The 21,674-nt window shown below is 45.8% G+C and overlaps 1 protein-coding gene across 1 annotated transcript in view; it reads left to right on the top strand.

Moving 5' to 3' along the window:
• The window catches only part of HSPA12A (heat shock protein family A (Hsp70) member 12A), a 90,324-nt gene that overhangs the window by 56,537 nt on the left and 12,113 nt on the right, over positions 1-21,674 (top strand). The window contains exons 7-9 of the mRNA XM_077455433.1: positions 13,659-13,809; positions 20,325-20,411; positions 21,476-21,580. Coding sequence (XP_077311559.1) covers positions 13,659-13,809; positions 20,325-20,411; positions 21,476-21,580 — 343 coding nt within the window. The remainder of the gene's footprint in view (positions 1-13,658; positions 13,810-20,324; positions 20,412-21,475; positions 21,581-21,674) is intronic.

The raw sequence follows: 21,674 nt of genomic DNA, 5'->3' as shown, positions 1-21,674 counted from the left end.
GTAGGAACCCCTCATAAGGAACACAGTGAGTGCCCAGACCCAGGAACCCCTCATAATGGGTGCAGCAGGTACACAGCAGGTCAACTCAACACAGGAATGGTGGGGACTTCTCATAATGGGCACAATGGGTGTGTTGGCCTGGGAACTCATTGAAGGGATGGTGGAAACCCCTCATAATGGGCGCAGCGGGGACACAGCGGGTCCACTCAACACAGGAATGGTGGGAAATTCTCATAATGGGCACAATGGGTGTGTTGGCCTGGGAACTCATTGCAGGGATGGTGGGAACCCCTCATAATGAACACAGTGATTGTCCAGACCCAGGAATTCAGCACAGGGATGGTGGGAACCCCTCATAAGGAGCACAGTGATTGTCCAGACCCAGGAACTCAGTACAAGGATGGTGGGAACCCCTCTTAAGGGGCACAGCGAGTGCACAGACCCGAGAACTTGGCACAGGGATGGCAAAAACCCCTTGTAAGGGGCACAGTGAGTGTCCAGACCCAGGAACTCAGCACAGGGATGGTGGGAACCCCCCATAATGGGGGCAGCAAGTACACAGCAGGTCAACTCAACACAGGAATGGTGGGGACTTCTCATAATGGGCACAAAGGGTGTGTTGGCCTGGGGACTCATTGCAGGGATGGTGGGAACCCCTCATAATGAACACAGTGATTGTCCAGACCCAGGAACTCAGCACAGGGATGGTGGGAACCCCTTGTATGTGGCACCATGGGTGCCTAGACCCAGGACCTCAGCTCAGGGATGGTGGGAACCCCTCATAAAGAACCCAGTGATTGTCCAGACCCAGGAACTCAGCACAGGGATGGTGGGAACCCCTTCTAAGTGGCACAATGGGTGCCCAGGACCTCAGCTCAGGGATTTCACTAGCAGAGGTTCTGAGAGACAGAAATAACTGCCAGGTTTAATTGTTCAGCATCCAGCAAACTCTGGAATATCGCTGTCCGTTGGAGGTGAAGTGATGATCTTTTAGAATGGATCTTTATGTCTCTGCTTAGTTTTCTCACCACAATCTCAATATTTTTGCAGTCTCAAAGCATCTGCCAACAACTTCTCTTCTCTCCACCATCTGACCACCATAAATAAAGTGACCATAAATATGCTGACCTCAGTGATATGATCAAATTCTGCTATTTTATTGGTTGATGGTGGAGCTGCTTCCTGTCCTTATTATGAGTCTCTCCCCTTGCCAGGAAATCTCTTAGAGGCGCTCAGCCACCATCCGATGCATTAACCCCGGTCTCAGGTGGGGGATATAAATTGATTAGCAGAGATTTATCATCCGCTGGCTGCGGAGTCTGCGAGAGACTCGCCTATAATGTAGTGTACAGACCACCATTAACAGGCCATGTTTACTGGAGAAGCTGGCAGATAGTGTGCGGCCCCTGGGGGCCCCTTCAGCCATCGCACAGCTGCAAAGGAAGTTTCAAGGGGAGATATGATGGAGAAGGATGTACAGTGATATAATGTATATCACAGGAGGGACAAACGTGGAAGATGCGGCAGTCAGATTCATGCTATGTAGCCCCCTTGTCCTAAACAGGGGTATTGGGGTTGATTTACTAAAACTGGAGAGTGTAAAATCTGGTGCAGCTCTGCATAGAAACCAATCAGCTTCCAGGTTTTTTTTTTTGTCAACATTTGATTGAACAAGCTGAACTTAGAAGTTGATTGACTACCATGCAGAGCTGCACCAGATTTGACTGTTTTGGAATTAATTCAAGCTGATTGTATACGTTTTCACCAGTTTTTTTCCTAAGCTTAAAGCGGGAGTCCACGTTTTTTTTTTTTTTTTTAAAAGCCAGCAGCTACAAATACTGCAGCTGCTGACTTTTAAAATAATGACACTTACCTGTCCAGCGCGCCCGCGATGTCGGCACCCGAAGCCGATCTTTCGATCGTCTCTCGGGTGCTGCCGCCGCCATCTTGGGTATGGGAATCAGGAAGTGGAGCCTTTCGGCTTCATTTCCCGGTTCCCTACTGCGCATGCGCGAGTCGCGCTGCGCAATAAGGATGGTCCCCGCTGTCTCTGGGATCTGTGTGTTTCCCAGCAGGCAGCGGGGGACTTTCGGGAAGGGGCATAGATTCTGCGGAATGGGGCGTACCTTCTGCAGAATCTACGCCGGAAGTGGGTGCAGATACCTGTACCGTACAGGTACCTGCACCCCCCTCCCCCCTGAAAGGTGCCAATTGTGGCGCCGGAGGGGGGGGAGGATTCCAATGAGCGGAAGGTCCACTTTAGGGTGGACCTCCGCTTTAAATTTGCTTGTGATTTCTCACTGTTGCCAGTAGATGTCACTGGTCATAATATGAGATTTCACAAACAAAACTAAGTCATGAATATTTATATTGCTTTAGCCAGGGCAATCCACTACGAGGTTTATGTCACTGGTGCATGCTGGGGGAGGATATAATTATTTAGGACAGGCCATGTGCTCCCTCTTTTCCCCTGAGGTGAGGCCTAGGGAGGTGTTGCTGGATGGAACTCTGGTCTTAGGCCCAATAGTTGTGTGCTGCAGTGGTCATGAAGCTGTCCTGCATGGTCTGGGGGAAGCTGAGCCAAGGGGGAGACCCAGGGGAGGACCTTTGCTGGAGAGAGCCAGGAAGAAGCCCAGTCTCTCAGAAGGACCTGGTGACTCACTTTGGGAATTTGGGAATGCGTTTGCAGTGTTGCTGTGTCTGTATAAAGGTTCTGACACACCTCTCAACTTTTTGAAATGGGAATGAGGGACACCTATCAGCAAAAGTATACAGGCATAGGACACACCCCTTGCCACGCCCCCTTAAAGGAGAACTGTACAAAAAAACAAGATTGGTTAAACCCACAAGTGCTTTTTTTTACCACTACTATTCCTTTATATTGGCTTTTGGAATTTACAAATGCAGCAATTTAGAAATCAGATGAAAGGTTTAGCGCTGGGAAAAAAATTTTGATAGATAAAAAGTGCATTTTATATACAGCTATATGGATCAGACCAAAATGAGGGACAAATGAGGAGGAAAGAGGGACATTGTTCCAAATCAGGGACAGTCCCTCTAAATCAGGGACAGTTGGGAGCTAAGGAAGTTCTGATACTGTGAAGCTGGACATTGATCTGGAGAGTCTGTAAGTGATCAGCTATGGTGTCTGGGACCCCTGACCACCACCTCAACCATTCTGCAATAAGGCTTCATTCACACATAGTTGTTGTGAATCGCACATCAGTGTGTTGAGGTGCCATTCATTTCAATGGTATCTAAAAACGTGGTGTGATCCTGGCGCGATTGTCATGCGACAAATTATGCTGCAATCGCACAAACCAAATTGCGGGATGCATGTCGCCCAAAATAATTTCTAGAACTTTTTTGGGGCGACACTTGATTTGGTTTGCGAGATGGCAGTGCGATTTGCCTCGCGACAATGGCAGCAGAATTGCACCGCATTTTTAGGTGTCATTGAAATGAATGGCACCTGAACACGCTGATGTGCGATTTGACTTGTTAACAGTGTATTTTGAAATCACAGAGATTCTGCCCACTATTTAAAACGCCTATGTGTGAATGGGGCCTTAAACTTTAAATAGAAAAAGTGACAATATCCTTTCTTAGTCCTTTCTTAGTCGCCATATTTTAGCCAGGAACTCAACTTCAAGGTGAAATGCTAGCCCACTCCTACCTTTGGAGGTGCTATCCTGCCATTGGGGTGTCAGAAGGGTTTTTAGATTTTTTAGGACAGTTCCCCAAATTAGTCCTGGTAATGCTATATCCTGGGGATGTCCATCGCATTGTCACCCTTTTGGAAGTTTAAACAGTCAAAATGTGCCCCCACCATGGGCTATGAACTACTTTAGCAGTACAGGTTGCATGTCCTGCCCCTTTCGCACCCCCTTTCCGTTACTGCCCAAGGCATCTGCCTCTTGTGCCTACCCCTCAGGCCAGCCCTGGTGGCAGGAGCAAAGCTGAGAGCAGAACTCACCATATAAGAAACCACTGTGCGACCCAAGCCTCCACCTGTACCTCAAGTATCACCACTTGACAGAATCATCCCTCCAGAGACAATATTACATAGTGCAAGTCTGCTTACTTATATAACAAGTCATCGCAACGATCAGAATCGATTTTTATGCTTTTTTTTCCTCCCTTGGTGAAGAGCTTAATGGAAGCCTCCGAGCATCCCTCGAACGGCCCCAGCATCCCCTTCTCATTAGGTGCTGGAAGAGGCTTTTATTATCCAGATTTATGCCGTCTCCTTTTCAAAGCCTCATCCCCATCAAACAAGCCTCACATTGACAGACCCCTCCAGACAGGAGCCAAACGGGGACTAATGGCTTGTGAGAGCGTCGCAGACAATGAGCGCACTCTCTGCGCTGGAAGCTTCCCCGGATGTAATGCGCTCCGAGCGTGTCATGAACACAATGTGACACTTAATTCCCCAGATGTAAACAAGACAGCGCCGTTTCCACCGTCTCTGACAATGACCCTCGAAAACCTCTTACGCCAGACGCCAATTACAGGCTCAAGATTACTGCGTGGGTTTTTTTTTTTATCCTGAAAATGTTAGAAAACAGAGTGAAGAGCTAAATTGTTTAAGTGCTAAAAGATATCAATAATAATATGGAAAAGAGTGTAAAGAGCTCCACAATGGGAGTCCACTGAGCCAGACATGGACTGCGGGGTCTGCAACTTAGGGGAGCGATCTCGGCAGGATACCGCAAACGATCCCCGTGTACCAGGGGCATTGCTAGGTCTACAAAAGATCTGGGGCTGGAGCCCATAGCAGTGTAGTAAAGAAAGTCATACGCTTGGGCGGTCATACACATGTATATACAGTAATATATGTGTGTGTGTGTGTGTGTGTGTGTGTATATATATATATATATCCCCAGAGAGCCCCCACTTACATCAGGGTCCCCAGAGAGCCCCCCCTTACATCACAGTCCCCAGAGAGCCCCTCCTTACATCACAGTCCCCAGAGAGCCTCCCCCTTGCATCAGGGTCCCCAGAGAGCCTCCCCCTTGCATCAGAGTCCCCAGAGAGCCCTCCTTACATCACGGTCCCCAGAGAGCCCCCCCTTACATCACAGTCCCCAGAGAGCCTCCCCCTTGCGTCAGGGTCCCCAGAGAGCCTCCCCCTTGCGTCAGGATCCCCAGAGAGCCTCCCCCTTGCATCAGAGTCCCCAGAGAACCCCCTTACATCACGGTCCCCAGAGAGCCCCCCCTTACATCACAGTCCCATGAGAGCCTCCCCCTTGCATCAGGGTCCCCAGATAGCCTCCCCTTGCATCAGGGTCCCCAGAGAGCCTCCCCCTTAAATAAGGGTCCCCAGAGAGCCTCCCCCTTAAATAAGGGTCCCCAGAGAGTCTCCCCCTTGCATCAGGGTCCTCAGAAAGTCTCCCCTTTGCATCAGGATCCACAGAGAGCACCCCACTTACATCAGAGCCTCCCCTCCCCTTGGAGACCCCTGCAGAGACTCGGGGCTATAGCCCCAAAAGCCACCCCCTAGCAATGCCACTGCCTTGTACTCAGCTGATGACATCTAAAAGTTCCTTCATATGTGTGGCGACCGTCAGTTTTCTACACCAACACAGGTCTCTGCAAAGGCACATAGAGAACGGTTGCTTGTTTTACTTGTGCCCCATTCACACTACAATGGAGTGGAGAGGTGTGGAAAATGCAATGTCTGTATTTTCCTGCACTGCAATGGAGTTCATCTGTCATGCACTCAAATTAATGAAATGTCACGTTGTGACATTTCAATAAAGTTTAAAAAATAAAAAAAGGTTAAAGTGGTTGTAAACCATTACATATCCCCAGTGAAGTGACTGGCTTCAGGTGATACACAGATATGAAACAAATCCTCTTACATAAATTGTATCTGTCTATCTGCAGTCTTCTCTTCTCTACATTTATTCAAAGTCCAGAATTTCTAAAGCTTGTTTAACCACTTACAGACCGGACCATTTTGCGCGGTCGTGCGACGTGGCTCCCAAACAAAATTGACGTCCTTTTTTTTCCCACAAATAGAGCGTTCTTTTGGTGGTATTTGATCACCCCTGCGGTTTTTATTTTTTGCGCTATAAACAAAAATAGAGCGACAATTTTGAAAAAAACGCATTATTTTTTACTTTTTGTTATAATAAATATCCCCCAAAAATATATAATTTTTTTTCCCTCAGTTTAGGCCGATACATATTCTTCTACATATTTTTGGTAAAAAAAATCGCAATAAGCGATTATTGATTGGTTTGCGCAAAAGTTATAGCGTTTACAAAATAGGGATAGTTTTATAGCATTTTTATTAATAATTTTTTATTATAATTTTTTTTACTAGTAATGGTGGCGATCAGCGATTTTTATTGTGACTGCGACATTGTGGGGGACCCATCGGACATTTTTGACACATTTTTGGGACCATTGTCATTTATACAGTAATCACTGCTATATAAATGCACTGATTCCTGTGTAAATGACACTGGCAGTGAAGGGGTTAACCAGTGAGTGACAGTGTAGGGGTTAAGTGTTCCTAGGGGTGTGTTACTAACTGTGGGGGGGTTGGGCTTTCATTTAGTGAACACTGATCTCTGCTCCAATCACATGGAGCAGAGATCAGCGTCACTAGTTGCTAGGCAGAATGGACAAATGCTGTTTACACAGCATTTCCTCCATTCAGCCGTCCCGTGAGACGATCGCGGGGATGCCCGCGGCGATCGAGTCCGCGGGTCCCGCGACCGGACTCACGGGGGTCCCGACCAGCGCGGGAGCGCGCCGCCGGCGGCGCGCTCCCGATGGCAGGGCGGCATTGAATATTGGACGTACCTGTACGCCAATATGCCTGCCCGTGCCATTCTGTCGACGTACATCGTCGTGCACTGGTCGGGAACCGGTTAAGCTGTCAGAAAAAAGGGGGTGGAGAGTTGAAATTACATTCTGCAAAGCTCAGTGAGGAGAGCTCCCCCCCCCCGACCCCCCTTTACACAGCAGCAGAGCTGAGGCTGTCAACCCCTTAGTGCTCTTAACCACTTGCCGACCGCCCTATAGCACTGTGATTATACAGTGCCTTGAAAAGGTATTCTTCCCCCTTAAAATTTTCCACATTTTGTCATGTTACAACCACAAACATAAATGTATTTTGGGATTTTATGTGATAGATCAACCCAAAGTGGCACATAATTGTGCAGTGGAGGGAAAATGATAAATGGTTTTTCCAATTTATTTACAAATAAATGTGTGGCATGCATTTGTATTCAGCCCCCTTTACTCTGATACCCCTAACTAGAGAAGAGGAACCAATTGCCTTCAGAAATCACTTAATTACGGTAGTAAATAGAGTCCACCTGTGTGTAATTTAATCACAGTATAAATTCAGCTGTTCTGTGAAGCCCTCGGAGGTTTGTTAAAGAACCTTAGTGAAAAAACAGCATCATGAAGGCCAAGGAACACACCTGACAGGTCAGGGATAAAGTTGTGGAGAAGTTTAAAGCAGGTTAGGTTATAAAAAAAATATCCAAAGCTTTGAACATCTCACGGAGCACTGTTCAATCCATCATCTGAAAATGGAAAGAGTATGGCACAACTGCAAACCTACCAAGACATGGCCGTCTACCTAAACTGACAGGCCGGGCAAGGAGAGCATTAATCAGAGAAGCAGCCAAGAGGCCCATGGTAACTCTGGAGGAGCTGCAGAGATCCACAGCTCAGTTGGGAGAATCTGTCCACAGGACAACTATTAGTCGTGCACTCCACAAATCTGACCTTTATGGAAGAGTGGTGAGAAGAAAGCCATTGCTGAACGAAAACCATAAGAAGTCCTATTTGCAGTTTGTGAGAAGCCATGTGGGGGGACACAGAAAACATGTGGAGGAAGGTGCTCTGGTCAAATGAGGTCAAAATTGTACTTTTTGGCCTAAAAGCAAAACGCCATGTGTGGTGCAAAACTAACACTGCACATCACCCTGAACACACCATCTCCACCGTGAAGCATGGTGGTGGCAGCATTATGTTGTGCAGATGCTTTTCTTCAGCAGGGACAGGGAAGCTGGTCAGAGTTGATGGGAAGATGGATGGAGCCAAAATACAGGGCAATCTTAGAAGAAAACCTGTTAGAGTGTGCAAAAGACTTGAGACTGGGGCGGAGGTTAGCCTTCCAGCAGGACAACTACGCTAAACATACAGCCAGAGCTACAATGGAATGGTTTAGATCAAAGCATATTCATGTGAATGGCCCAGTCAAAGTCCAGACCTAAATCCAATTACGAATCTGTGGCAAGATTTGAAATTTGCTGTTCACAGACGCTCTCCATCCAATCTGACAGAGCTTGAGCTATTTTGCAAAGAACAATGGGCAAAAATGTCACTCTCTAGATGGGCAAAGCTGGTAGAGACATCCCCAAAAAGACACATTTCACATATGTATTTGTAAAAAAAGATTTGAAAACATTTCGGCACTGGACAATAACAGCTCTGCGAATGGGACTATTATTCAGTTGGTTGTGTAACTCTTGTGAGTGCAGCCACTGTCCATGGACTAAGCAGGCAGGTGGCTGCATTTTCTGATGTTACCTCTATAGTTCCAGCTACAGCATCCCTGACAGATGAATATCATCGTGTCCACCGATGAGGAAACTGTTGGTTGCTAGGACTGTCCCTGGCAGAGGAGGAGGTTGTAACTTTCTCCTCTCTGCTCCGTCTCCGAATTCCCCTGCCTCCCAGCTTATGCCCTGCCTACAATGGAACCAACTGAGGTGATGGAGGACCCTCTGGGACCAGGGTCTCAGGACGTGTCACTGGTAAGGGGAGACACGTCCTGAGGACTTGGGTCTCAGCACGGGTCACTTGTAAGGAGAGACACGTCCTGAGGACTAGGGACTCGGGAAGTGTCACTGGTAAGGAGAGACATGTCCTGAGGACTTGGGTCTCAGCACGGGTCACTTGTAAGGAGAGACACGTCCTAAGAACTAGGGACTCAGGACGGGTCACTTGTAAGGAGAGACACTTCCTGAGGACTAGGGACTCGGGAAGTGTCACTGGTAAGGAGAGACACGTCCTGAGGACTTGGGACTCAGGACGTGTCACTGGTAAGGATAGACACGTCCTGAGGACTTGGGAATCAGGACGCGTCACTGGTAAGGAGAGACACATCCTGAGGACTAGGGACTCAGGATGGGTCACTTGTAAGGAGAGACACGTCCTGAGGACTAGGGACTCTGGAAGTGTCACTGGTAAGGAGAGACGCGTCCTGAGGACTTGGGTCTCAGCACGGGTCACTTGTAAGGAGAGACACGTCCTGAGGACTAGGGACTCGGGAAGTGTCACTGGTAAGGAGAGACACGTCCTGAGGACTTGGGACTCAGGACGTGTCACTGGTAAGGAAAGACACGTCCTAAGGACTAGGGACTCAGGACGTGTCACTGGTAAGGAGAGACACGTCCTGAGGACTTGGGTCTCAGCACGGGTCACTTGTAAGGAGAGACACGTCCTGAGGACTAGGGACTCGGGAAGTGTCACTGGTAAGGAGAGACACGTCCTGAGGACTTGGGACTCGGGACGTGTCACTGGTAAGGAAAGACACGTCCTAAGGACTAGGGACTCAGGATGGGTCACTTGTAAGGAGAGACACGTCCTAAGGACTAGGGACTCAGGATGGGTCACTTGTAAGGAGAGACACGTCCTAAGGACTAGGGACTCAGGATGGGTCACTTGTAAGGAGAGACACGTCCTAAGGACTAGGGACTCAGGATGGGTCACTTGTAAGGAGAGACACGTCCTAAAGACTAGGGACTCAGGACATGTCACTGGTAAGGAGAGAATGGGGGCACAGACTCTAGCAGTGGTAGTGAATGGGAACTCTGACGTAAGTGGGATCTGTGTGGTAAACAGAGACCCCCTCACATCAGAGGCCCCCCTTACATCGCAGTCTGCAGAGATACCTTTTGTGTCATAGTCCCCCTTTACACTGTATATAAAGGGGGATCTTGATGTAAGGGGTCTCTGATCACGTGAACCCCCACCCCCCCTTACATCAGAGTTCCCAGCATGCCCTCTTACATCGGAGTCTCCCCCTTACAGTGTATATAAAGGAGGACTCTGATGTAAGTGGGGACTCTGGGAACCCCGATATAAAAGAGAATGCTGGGAACTCTGATGTAAGTGGGGACTCTGGTAACCAGAGACCCCCTTACATCAAAGGTCCCCTTTACACCAGCGTACACAGCATTCTTTACATCAGGGGAACTCTGGGGATTCTGATGTAAGGTAGGCTCACTGGGAACCCTGACAGTATTGGCTCTGGTCTAAGGGGGAATGTTGTTGACTCTGATGCAAAGGAGGACTCACATGTGAGGGGGGCACTGTGGACACTGTGGAATATGTAGGGGCTCATTCACAAATGCTTTGATTTCTGAAGAGCGATCCACAAACGGATCGCTTTTCAGAGAGCATTTGCAAGGTGATGAGGAGGCCTTGTATTACCTCCACACCTCCTTCTTTATCTCCTTGAACTCCACACTGCACACAGTTGCAGGGCGCTTGCAGAGTTCTGCCATTCACTTAAATAGGTCACAGTCAGTGGGTGCTACACCTGCTGAAAGCAACAGGGGGTATAATTGCATCTGTGGCATGTGAAGATGCCCAGTCACTGCCTCTAAAGCTGAAAGGTGGTAGTGGTTGAGGGGTGGTAAAAAAACAGCTCAGCAGCAAAGGATTACTGCCCCTCAACCACTAATGTAAACAATTACATTATTTTAATAAGTAAAAAAAATTAAGTGTTTTATTATATATTTTTAAGATTGATAAATGTTTTAATACATTTTGCAAAATGTTTGTTCATATTTATTTATAAGTGTGTGTGTCTATATATTTACGTATACGTGTGTGTGTGTGTGTGTGTGTGTGTGTATATATATATATATATATATATATACACATATACACACACAGGCATGTGTGTTTGAGCTAGGGCTGCTCATACCTACGGTCCCTCACATAAAATCCCAATAAAATACATTTACGTTTTTGGTTATAACATGACAAAATGTGGAAAATTTCAAGGGGTATGAATATTTTTTCAAGGCACTGTACACAGCGGGAGCCGATCGGTGGGTACGACTTGATGTCCGCCGCCACCCGCCGATCATCCTGCAGAGAGGCAGAATGGCAGTCTGCCTATGTAAACAAGGTAGATCACCGTTCTGTCAGTAGGGAAGGCATGGATCCTATGTCCCTGCTAAGCAGTGACCCGGATCAATATCTTCCCATAGTAAAAGCACCTCCCATATAAAACACTGGTTAGGCACACAGTTAACCCCTTGATCACCTCTGGTGTTAACCCCTTCCCAGCCAGTGTCATTAGCATAGTAACAGTGCATATTTTTTAGTGTCACTGGTCCCCAAAAAGTGTCAAAAGTGTTAGTGTCCGATTTGTCTGCTGCAATAACTCAGTCCCGCTATAATTTGCTGATCGCCACCATTACTAGTAGAACATAAATAACAATTGTAAGCTCTTCTGAGCAGGGTCCTCTTAATCCTCTTGTATTTAATTGTATTGTAACTGTATTGTCTCCCTTTTATATTGTAAAATGAATTCCTTGATTAATTGTTAATTTTTTTGATCTATCAAAATTCTTTTGATCGGTACTCACCTCTCCACCGGCTTCCGGGTCTTCAGGGAGTTGCGTTGGAGATCCGGTGTTGTCACGTACATCGACGTCACCGGACTCCTCCCTCCTTCCCCAAGTGTCCAGTGAAGTCGATGTCCGTGACGTCACCGGACAGCCTGGACAGTGATGGTAAATATGGATGTGGTGAACTGGGATCATTCAGTGAGTTAAAGAGAGATTCCGCCCAAAATAAAAAAATATTAAAAGCCAGCAGCTATAAATACTACAGCTGCTGACTTTTAATAAATGGACACTCACCTGTCCCGGGTTCCAGCGATGCCGGCAGCCGAGGCCGATCGACCGCTCGTGCCTCGGCTGCTGCCGCCGCCATTCTAGGTGAGGGAATCAGGAAGTGAAACGAATCGGCTTCACTTCCCGGTTCCCTACTGCGCATGCGCGAGCCGCGCCGCGCAATAGGAAATCTCCGCGCTGTCACTGGGACCCGTGTGTGTCCCAGCAGACAGCGCGGCAGGGCAGGAAATGGCGTAGACTCCCGTGGGAGTCTATGCCCGGAAGTGGGTGAAAATACCTGTCTTTGACAGGTATCTCCACCCCCCTCCCCCCTGAAAGGTGTCAATTGTGACACCGGAGGGGGGGGGGGGGGTTCCGATCAGCGGAGGTTCCACTTTAGGGTAGAATCCCGCTTTAAGTGTAGGCAAATTTGATAACCTCTGTTTTTAACATTGTTATAAAAAAATAAAAATTTAAACGCTCTGGTATGTCTGCGTGACTGGCTAAAGTGATGCCTACTATAAAGTGACTGACAGTCAATATACTAGATACGTTTTATAATTAAAGCTAAACGAACTTTCTATGTTTTTCTTAAAGTTTAATAAAAAAAAATACATCAATGCTACACTTTGAATTTAAAACATATTTGTGTGAACTGTGAAGTTAAGTCATGGATTGTGGAAACTAACTAGTGTCGGGTAATTGTATATAGTGTATACCACATTTACCACTGACTAATGCAGAGTTGCAATGCAAGGAGATCAGCTAAAAGTAGTTTGATCTGTATGTGCGTTATAATTAATCGTAATTAGTCGATTAAAAAATAAAATCGATTAATCGAACGCAAAAATTTGAATCAGTAACAGCCCTATTTTTTTTGTTTATATCGCAAAAAATAAAAAAGGCAGTGGTGATCAAATACCACCAAAAGAAAGCTCTATCTGATGGAAAAATAAAGACATACGTTTTGTATTGGGTTACAGCACCGCATGATTACGCAATTGGCAGTTAAAGTTACACAGTGCCGTATTGCAAATGGCCTGGTCATGAAGGAGGCAGGGGGGTAAATCTTCCAGAGCAGAAGTGGGTAATGGAGACAAGTGCGCACTATAGTTACATAATTAGTCTGGTTGAAAAAAGACAAAAGTCCATCTAGTTCACCCAATAGAGGGCTGTGCTTTGTTCACATTTCATGCCTGAGGTTTACAACCACTTGAACAGTGCCTTGCATTGTATAAATGCAAAGAGCTGTCACCCCTATCTGTACAAAACGAATAAAAGTCTGCACACTAAAACGTTCATTTTAGCATTTCAACTTATCCAAACATTATTATTTTTTTACAGATTCTTACTGGCTTCTGCTCTGTAGTTACTAATAAAGGCCATCACAGTTTACTTCACCTTCAGTAAGATTTTTTTCAAAAACCCTTCTATGTAATTTTATATCCTCTGAATAGTACATACCAGTGCTCCATCTGTTGTAAATGGTGCACATTCCACAAAAATAAAATGGTGGCCCTTCACCCCTCCCCCCATTCAACGGCTTCAATATTTTCTCAAGTCGCTTAACCAGTACAAGCATATTGACCGCTCTGCACCACGGTGGGGGGCGAGGGACTTTGTATTTCAAAAGGAGGTCGAAAGTGGCAGTTCTCGTGTCCCTTCCTATACAGGTTTGGTTATCACCGACATTACAGAGAGAAGCCTATGGTACAGACTTACCAATCCTATGTGATGTCATAATGCCCTGCTATAACTACTTCTCCATTGACAGGCCGGACTGGCTTATCCTGATAACCCGGAGCAGCTCATCATTGCACTGGAACCCGAAGGGGCGTCCATCTACTGCCGAAAACTGCGCCTTCATCAGATGATCGACCTCAGCAATAAGGCCGCCATTAACGGGGTCAGCCCTACTGATCCAGGTCTGTACAGCATCACAATCCTTCGTAACTTTATTTGGTATAGAAATGTACGCTATATCTTTTAAAAAAAAAAGACTCCAGTTGTATCTTGTCCACGGGTCTTCTGTAATTAGCTGTTCTTTTGCCTCCACTTCACCATGATCACCCTCCACTCCACCATACCCAAAGGACACCACTAACTACCATCTCAGTGCCAGGACAAGGTCAGCCAGAGCACAGGACGAACATGCCAAATTGTCCCCAAGATGTATGAGCATTATATGTCCCCCTGCTAATATCCCCCTCCCAGCACAAATCTCTGCCCCCAGATCAAATCCTCTCTCACCCCATATGCCCCCAGCACAAGTCCCCCCCCCCCCCCCCCCGAAAAAAAAAAACCCCTCTCAAACACCTCTACAACCCCCCCCCCCCCTTTACACTCTAATCATAAATCATCTATCCCCACTGTTGTAATATGTTGGCTGATTTATGTAGCATATTGTATTAACCTCCCTGGCGGTATGATTCGTTCTGGTTTTAGGTGCTGAAAGCGGTACAATTATTTTGCATGGAAATTTGGCGTTTTATTTCGTAGTCCTGTAATTCTTAGGAATAACTCTCTTAAATCTCTTCAAACCAGAGTCTAGCGGACATCCCGGGTATGATAAAGTTTATAATATAATAAAGAATAATAAAAATTATTCAATAATGTAATCAAGTCCTAAAACACTGAAAAAGGGACATGTTTTGGTTGCTATGGACAATCTCCAAATTTCAGGCAGAAAAAACAGTATTTATAATATAAAAGTGCATGCAGGGCACTGCACAGACCACTAGGGACAAAGGGGGTGTGTAATTTTTAATACAGTACTGTAATCTGTAAGATTACAGTGCTGTGTGTGTTTTGTGTGTTTTTACTTTTTTGAATTTGCCGCTGTTCTCCGCTCCCGTGCACCGTAACGCCGCAAGGAACAGAGCTCGGCGGCATTCGGCACTGTGAATCGAGCGGAGGACGGCTCGATCACACAGCGCGGGGGACATCGCTGGATCCAGGGGACAAGGTAAGTAACTCTCCCTGTGTCCTCCCCTGCATCCAGCGATGCGATCCCGAGTCTGTAAACACACCGCCGGACATTCCGACCACAAAATCCGTCTGATTTTTTCCGAAGGATTTTGGCCGAAACTTGTGTTGCATACACACGGTCGGACAAAGTTCACGGAAAATCCAATTGTTCGGAACGAGGTGATGTTCGTTCCGTACAACGGGACTACGTAGAGGCACTTTGTCCATCGGAATTCTCTACAAACGATCTGAAAAAGTCATATCGGATTTTGTTGTGGGAAAATTTTAGATCCAGCTCTCAAACTTTTTCCGACGGAAAAAGTCCAATAGAGCCCACACATGATCAGATTTTCCGATCGGACCTTTTCCATTGGAATTTCCGATCGTGTTTACAGGGCATTAGAGGTTCTATGTTCCTCAATATCTAACACCATCTAACACCATGGGGTTGATTTACTAAAGGCAAAATGAGTGTGCACTCTGCAAGTGGCTCCAGAGCCTAGTAAATGAGGTAAGGCTTCACTTTGCAAAGAATAAACAATCACGTGCAAAAAAAAAAAAAAGAAGAAGCATTTTTGCTTGCATATGATTGGATGATGGAATTCAGCAGAGCTTCTGCTCATTTATTACATTTACTAAGCTCTGGAGCAACTACACTTGGCAAAGTACACAGTCATTTTGCCTTTAGTAAATCAACCCCCATTTTTCCAGCTAATGCCACTCCATATATAAGCAGGACAAGGTAGTGTTTGGCATTCTACACACACCAAACGCCCCCTATGTGGCGCTTTAAGGTAATTACAGATTGCAGCATTTGATGTCACTGGCTTTGTGGTTTCTGGTATCTTCTATCTCTGCCCCCAGCTGGTTATACTGAATGGGAGGACAGACAACAGGCACAGGATCTGCATGTGTGATCATATATATATATACAGTGGGGACGGAAAGTATTCAGACCCCCTTACATTTTTCACTCTTTGTTATATTGCAGCCATTTGCTAAAATCATTTAAGTAAATTTTTTTCCTCATTAATGTACACACAGCACCTCATATTGACAGAAAAACACAGAATTGTTGACATTTTTGCAGATTTATTAAAAAAGAAAAACTGAAATATTACATGGTCCTAAGTATTCAGACCCTTTGCTGTGACACTCATATATTTAACTCAGCTGCTGTCCATTTCTTCTGATCATCCTCGAGATGGTTCTACACCTTCATTTGAGTCCAGCTGTGTTTGATTATACTGATTGGACTTGATTAGGAAAGCCAAATACCTGTCTATATAAGACCTTACAGCTCACAGTGCATGTCAGAGCAAATGAGAATCATGAGGTCAAAGGAACTGCCTGAAGAGTTCAGAGACAGAATTGTGGCAAGACACAGATCTGGCCAAGGTTACAAAAACATTTCTGCTGCACTTAAGGTTCCTAAGAGCACAGTGGCCTCCATAATCCTTAAATAGAAGACGTTTGGGATGACCAGAACCCTTCCTAGAGCTGGCCGTCCGGCCAAACTGAGCTATCGGGGGAGAAGAGCTTTGGTGAGAGAGGTAAAGAAGAACCCAAAGATCACTGTGGCTGAGCTCCAGAGATGCAGTCGGGAGATGGGAGAAAGTTGTAGAAAGACAACCATCACTGAAGCCCTCCACCAGTCGGGGCTTTATGGCAGAGTGGCCCGACGGAAACCTCTCCGTTACATGAAGACACATGAAACTCCTGAAGGACTCCAAGATGGTGAGAAATAAGATTCTCTGGTCTGATGAGACCAAGAAAGAACGTTTTGGCCTTAATTCTAAGCAGTATGTGTGGAGAAAACTAGGCACTGCTCATCACCTGTCCAATACAGTCCCAACAGTGAAGCATGGTGATGGCAGCATCATGCTGTGGGGTGTTTTTCAGCTGCAGGGACAGGATGACTGGTTGCAATCAAGGGAAAGATGAATGCGGCCAAGTACAGGGATATCCTGGAAGAAAACCTTCTCCAGAGGGCTCAGGACTTCAGACTGGGCCACAGGTTTACCTTCCAACAAGACAATGACCCTAAGCACACAGCTAAAATAAGGAAGGAGTGGCTTCACAACAACTCAGTGACTGTTCTTGAATGGCCCAGCCAGAGCCTTGACTTAAACCCAATTGAGCATCTCTGGAGCGACCTAAAAATGGCCGTCCACCAACGTTTACCATCCAACCTGACCGAACTGGACAGGATCTGCAAGGAGGAATGGCAGAGGATTCCCAAATCTAGGTGTGAAAAACTTGCTGCATCTTTCCCAAAAAGACTCATGACTGTATTAGATCAAAAGGGGGCTTCTACTAAATACTGAGCAAAGGGTCTGAATACTTAGGACCATGTGATATTTAAGTTTTTTTCTTTTTTAATAAATCTGCAAAAAATGTCAACAATTCTGTGTTTTTCTGTCAATATGGGGTGCTGTGTGTACATTAATGAGGAACAAAAATGGACTTAAATGATTTTAGCAAAAGGCTGCAATATAACAAAGAGTGAAAAATGTAAGGGGGTCTGAATATTTTCCATCACCACTGTATATATAGATATATATATATAGATATATATATATATCTCCTACCATGGCTCAGAGTAAAGTCTTCTTTAATTAAATTTGTAAAGAGTTGCTGTATAAATCCTGTATAATAAAAGTAATGATAGCGAGTTGGCTCCAATCATTGTGCAGTCCCACCTCTGGGTCCCATTAGTATGTGCAGAGCGCCATCTGCTGTCTGAATAGTAAATCTACTGTTTAGCAGTAAAACGGTGCAAAGGTACAAATGCACTAAGTGGTATTTATACTATGTGCCTGTACCTGCAATCTGTCAATGAAAATGTCTCAGCGGTAGTAGAGAAATCATAGGTTTTAACTACATAATTAAGTTAGAGATAATTTTATTGAGAGGTAACAGATTCCAGAAGGTGTCTTATTATTTATCAGATTCACATTGTGACCTTATTTTCCATACTTCCCTTTTGCACTTTCCAAATACAATCATGCCCTAGACTCCTGTAACAAGTTCTCTAAACCCTCTTAAATTTTTTACAAATCTTTAAATGTGAAGTTAAAGGTCCACGCCATGAAACATTTTAGTATCTGGCAGAAACTGGAAAGAGTGAATCAAATGCAGGCTTCTTGCATTTGCTGAAAACATCAGTGGTCAGATGACTCAGGACTAAACAATAAGTCCCGGCTCTCATCTTGGAGACACATTCTTTCTGCTGCAGCAAGGAGAGTTGCTTCTTGTTACATTCTCCATTGTAAAAGATAGTTCAGCAGGGAAGGTGAGAGCTCCTTGTAATGACCTTGGTGACTCTTCTGGGAACTTTGAGATCTTATTTCCAGAAGAAAAAAGAAAATGCAGCGTCTACCAGAAACTTAAATATTGGTTTTGAATGTGCTGATTTTAATCGCGGGTGTTGTAAGTTGTGCACGCTTTAAAGTGATTGTAAAGCTTACATTTTTGTTATTTATAAATAATAAACATGTTATACTTACCTGCTCTGTGCAATGATTTTGCATAGAGCAGCCCTAAACCTTCTCTTTTGGGATCCCACACCCGCACCCCTGGCCCCTATTCTTTTCTAGTGCTCCATCACAAGCTGATTGCTCTGGGGCACTCATGGAGGCTCGATCCCGGCCCATGCTGCCTGTCTCCTGCTCCTTCTCCCTTGTCACAGGATTTAATTGACAGCAGCAGGAACCAATGACTCCCACTGCTACCTCTCTGTCCTGTGAGGAGGGAGAGACCGGAGAGAGCTGCAGGTCTTGGGCGCAGCACTGGATCGAGAATGGGCTCAGGCAAGGGGGTGCTGGAGGGATTCTAATAACATGTTGCAGAGAATGCATTAAGATAAAAAAAAAAACCTTAAAAGAAAAGTATGTTTTGTTTTTTTGTTTTGTTTATTCATACCTACCTAGGTGGTACATCTGTCCCTCCCATGCCTCTACACTGAGAACTGAGCGATCGAGCACCACCGATCGCTCGGTTCTCACAGCTCCCTGAGTAGACAGCTGCTGACTGTCAGTCACAGCTCACTGCTCTGCCCCCTCCTCGCTCGCTGGAGTGCTGGGCTGTGGAGGGGGTGGGAGCAGCCGGCTCAGGCTCTCAGCGGCTTGCTGAAACACTGAGCTGTGTGTCAGTCCAGGAATCTAGGCAGATCCCGACTTCATGGTAGTGATGAGACGGAGCCTGGACTGACTCTGTAACATCAGCAGAGAGCGGACTTCATCCAGCTCTCTGCTGAAAACGAGTCACAGGAGTGCAAAACGAACTGCACTCCTGTGATCCACAGGAGTACAGACAAACAAGCTTTGGCTGTACTTCTTCTTTAAGTCTTTAGAGCAGCTTTAAGTGACAATTAAAACTGAACTTCAGTCATCTCTTCAGTCTTGCACAGTTGTAAAGGCTTCTCTCCTCTACTGAAATTGCTTACTCTTGTTTCACTGCACACTTTGAGCGTCTCACAATGTGCATTAGAAGCTGTAGTAAGCCTGATAGAGCCTGCCTCATTTCCTGGCTGGAGGATGTCCAGCATAACTTTCCCTGGCCCACCCGTTTCATTCAATGAATTTCAAGTGGTTGTAAAGGCATTCTATGCATGAAAGTAAAAAACTTTCAGTGTGCAGCTCCCTCCTCAGTCCCCCCTAATACTTGCCTAAGCCTGATCTCAATCCAGCGATGTGCACGAGACCCGTGAGAGCCTCCCTCCTGATTGGCTGAGATGCAGCAGCAGGAGGGCTCCCACTGCTGCCAATCACAGCCAGTGAGGTGAAAGGAGGGAGCAGGGATGAGCTGCACTCTCTGTGTCTTATGGATGCAGAGACCTGGCTGGGGAGCGAGCCCACATGAGTGCCCCCACAGCAAGCGACTTGCTAGAGGGGCACTCGGCAAGGGGGGGTGCCCAGAGCACTGGCGGGGGGACCCCAGAATAGGAGAATCGGGACTGCTCTGTGCAAATCTAAATAAAAAAAAATTATTTACAGGCATACCCCACTTTTAAGTACACAATGATGGGGTTTATTTACTAAAGCTGGAAAGTGCAAAATCAGGTTCACTTCTGCATAGAAACCAATGAGCTTCTAACCACAGCTTGTTAAATTAAGCTTTGGTAATAAAACCTGGCAGCTCATTGGTTTCTATGCAAAAGGGAGCCTGATTTTGCACTTTCCAGCTTTAGTAAATAAACCCCATTGTGTACTTAAAAGTGGGGTGTGCCTGTACAATCATTCAGTTCTTTCGATCATGGAGGCTCAGGGTCACAATCATGTTCCCTATTGCTGCTTGGCACAAATCACAGGGTCTGCTACTGAGTCCTCAGACAGTGTCCTATTTCCTTGCAGTTGGATAGAAGGAAAATAAAGCAGCCAATTAGTGAACTACATTCTGTATTCCCTTTGCCTTCACTGGGAGCATACATTGAAGGTGCTGATGTTGTCTTTTTTCTCTCCTGTGTGCTCAGCTAAGGACCACACGCGGAGGAACCGGCAGAGCCGAATTTTCATGGTGGAGAACGTGATTGGAGAGTTATGGTCAGAGCTGGAGGAAGGTAAAATCAACACTCACCTTCCCTGACAATGGGGGGGGGTATAATGATACCACCACTCACCAAACAACCAACACTGGCTTCTGGAGGTCAGAGCCAACTTCCCAGCAGTTTCATCAAGTTCAGATTTCCTACCTGAAATGTATGTGTGAGCTGCAGTACAGGTGCCAGTTGTGCACCTCCTTGTCATTTACAAGGCCCAGAAGGTGGGCTATACTGTGTGTGTGCACTGACCTGAACCTGGAGCCTGGATACCTTTGATAATGTCCCCCCCATGCCTGGTTTTATAATGGGTTACTTGGGCTGAAGTAACATTTTGAAAATGAAATCATGAAAAGAGAATGTCTGTGTAGTTCAGACACAACCTGTCCACTTATCCAGGCACCGATGGCACATAGGAAGTCATTATAATAACAATAAAAATGAAATGTGTTTCTGCATATAGTGCAGCTCTCCTGTACCTGGCCATACAATAATTTATCCACGCAGAATAGAAAAAAATGCGAATAAAATGGAAGTGTATTTAGCTCAGAAACACTGTCTGGCAGGTGTAATGATTTATGCCGAGGGCACTTGTTAAGTATAAAAGGAATGTGTTAATAGCTCAGGTAGCTGTGTCCAATTGATGTGTAATAGGCATAGCTCCCAACTGTCCCCGATTTTGAGGGACTGTCCCTCAGTTGAAACAAAGTCCCCCTGTCCCTCTTTCCTCCTCAACTAATTTTGGTCTGATCTATATAATTGTATATAAAATGCACTATATCTATCAGAAAGTGTTTCCCAGCGCTAAACCTTTCAAACAATTTTTAAATTGCTGCATTTGTAAATTCTAAAAGCCAATATAAAGGAATAGTAGTGGTAAAAAAGCACCTGTGGGTTTAACCAATCTTTTTTTTGGTACATTGCTCCCTCACGGTGGAATGGCAGGGTGTGTGTCCTATGTCTACATACTTTGGCTAATAGGTGTCCTTCATTCCCTTCTCAGAAAGTTGGGAGGTATGTATATATAGGAAGTGGTCCGAAATTGTTGGTGTTTATTGGACATCTTTGTGATTTTCTTCTTCTAGGTGACAAGTATGTGGTGGTAGATTGTGGAGGAGGAACTGTAGACCTTACAGTGCATCAGATTCGCTTACCGGAAGGTCACCTGAAGGAGCTCTACAAAGCGTCAGGTACAGAGCATGAAGAGATCCGCGTGGGAGAAGTATGTGTGTGTGGGGGGGGGGGGGGGGGGAATATAGAAATGTTTGGGTTCACTATATTAAT

This window comes from Lithobates pipiens, unplaced genomic scaffold, assembly GCF_037356315.1.
Source record: "Lithobates pipiens isolate NorthernLeopardFrog02 unplaced genomic scaffold, aLitPip1_a1.2 Scaffold_25, whole genome shotgun sequence".
Classification (NCBI taxonomy): domain Eukaryota; kingdom Metazoa; phylum Chordata; class Amphibia; order Anura; family Ranidae; genus Lithobates; species Lithobates pipiens.
This window is presented reverse-complemented; position numbering and strand designations above follow the sequence as displayed.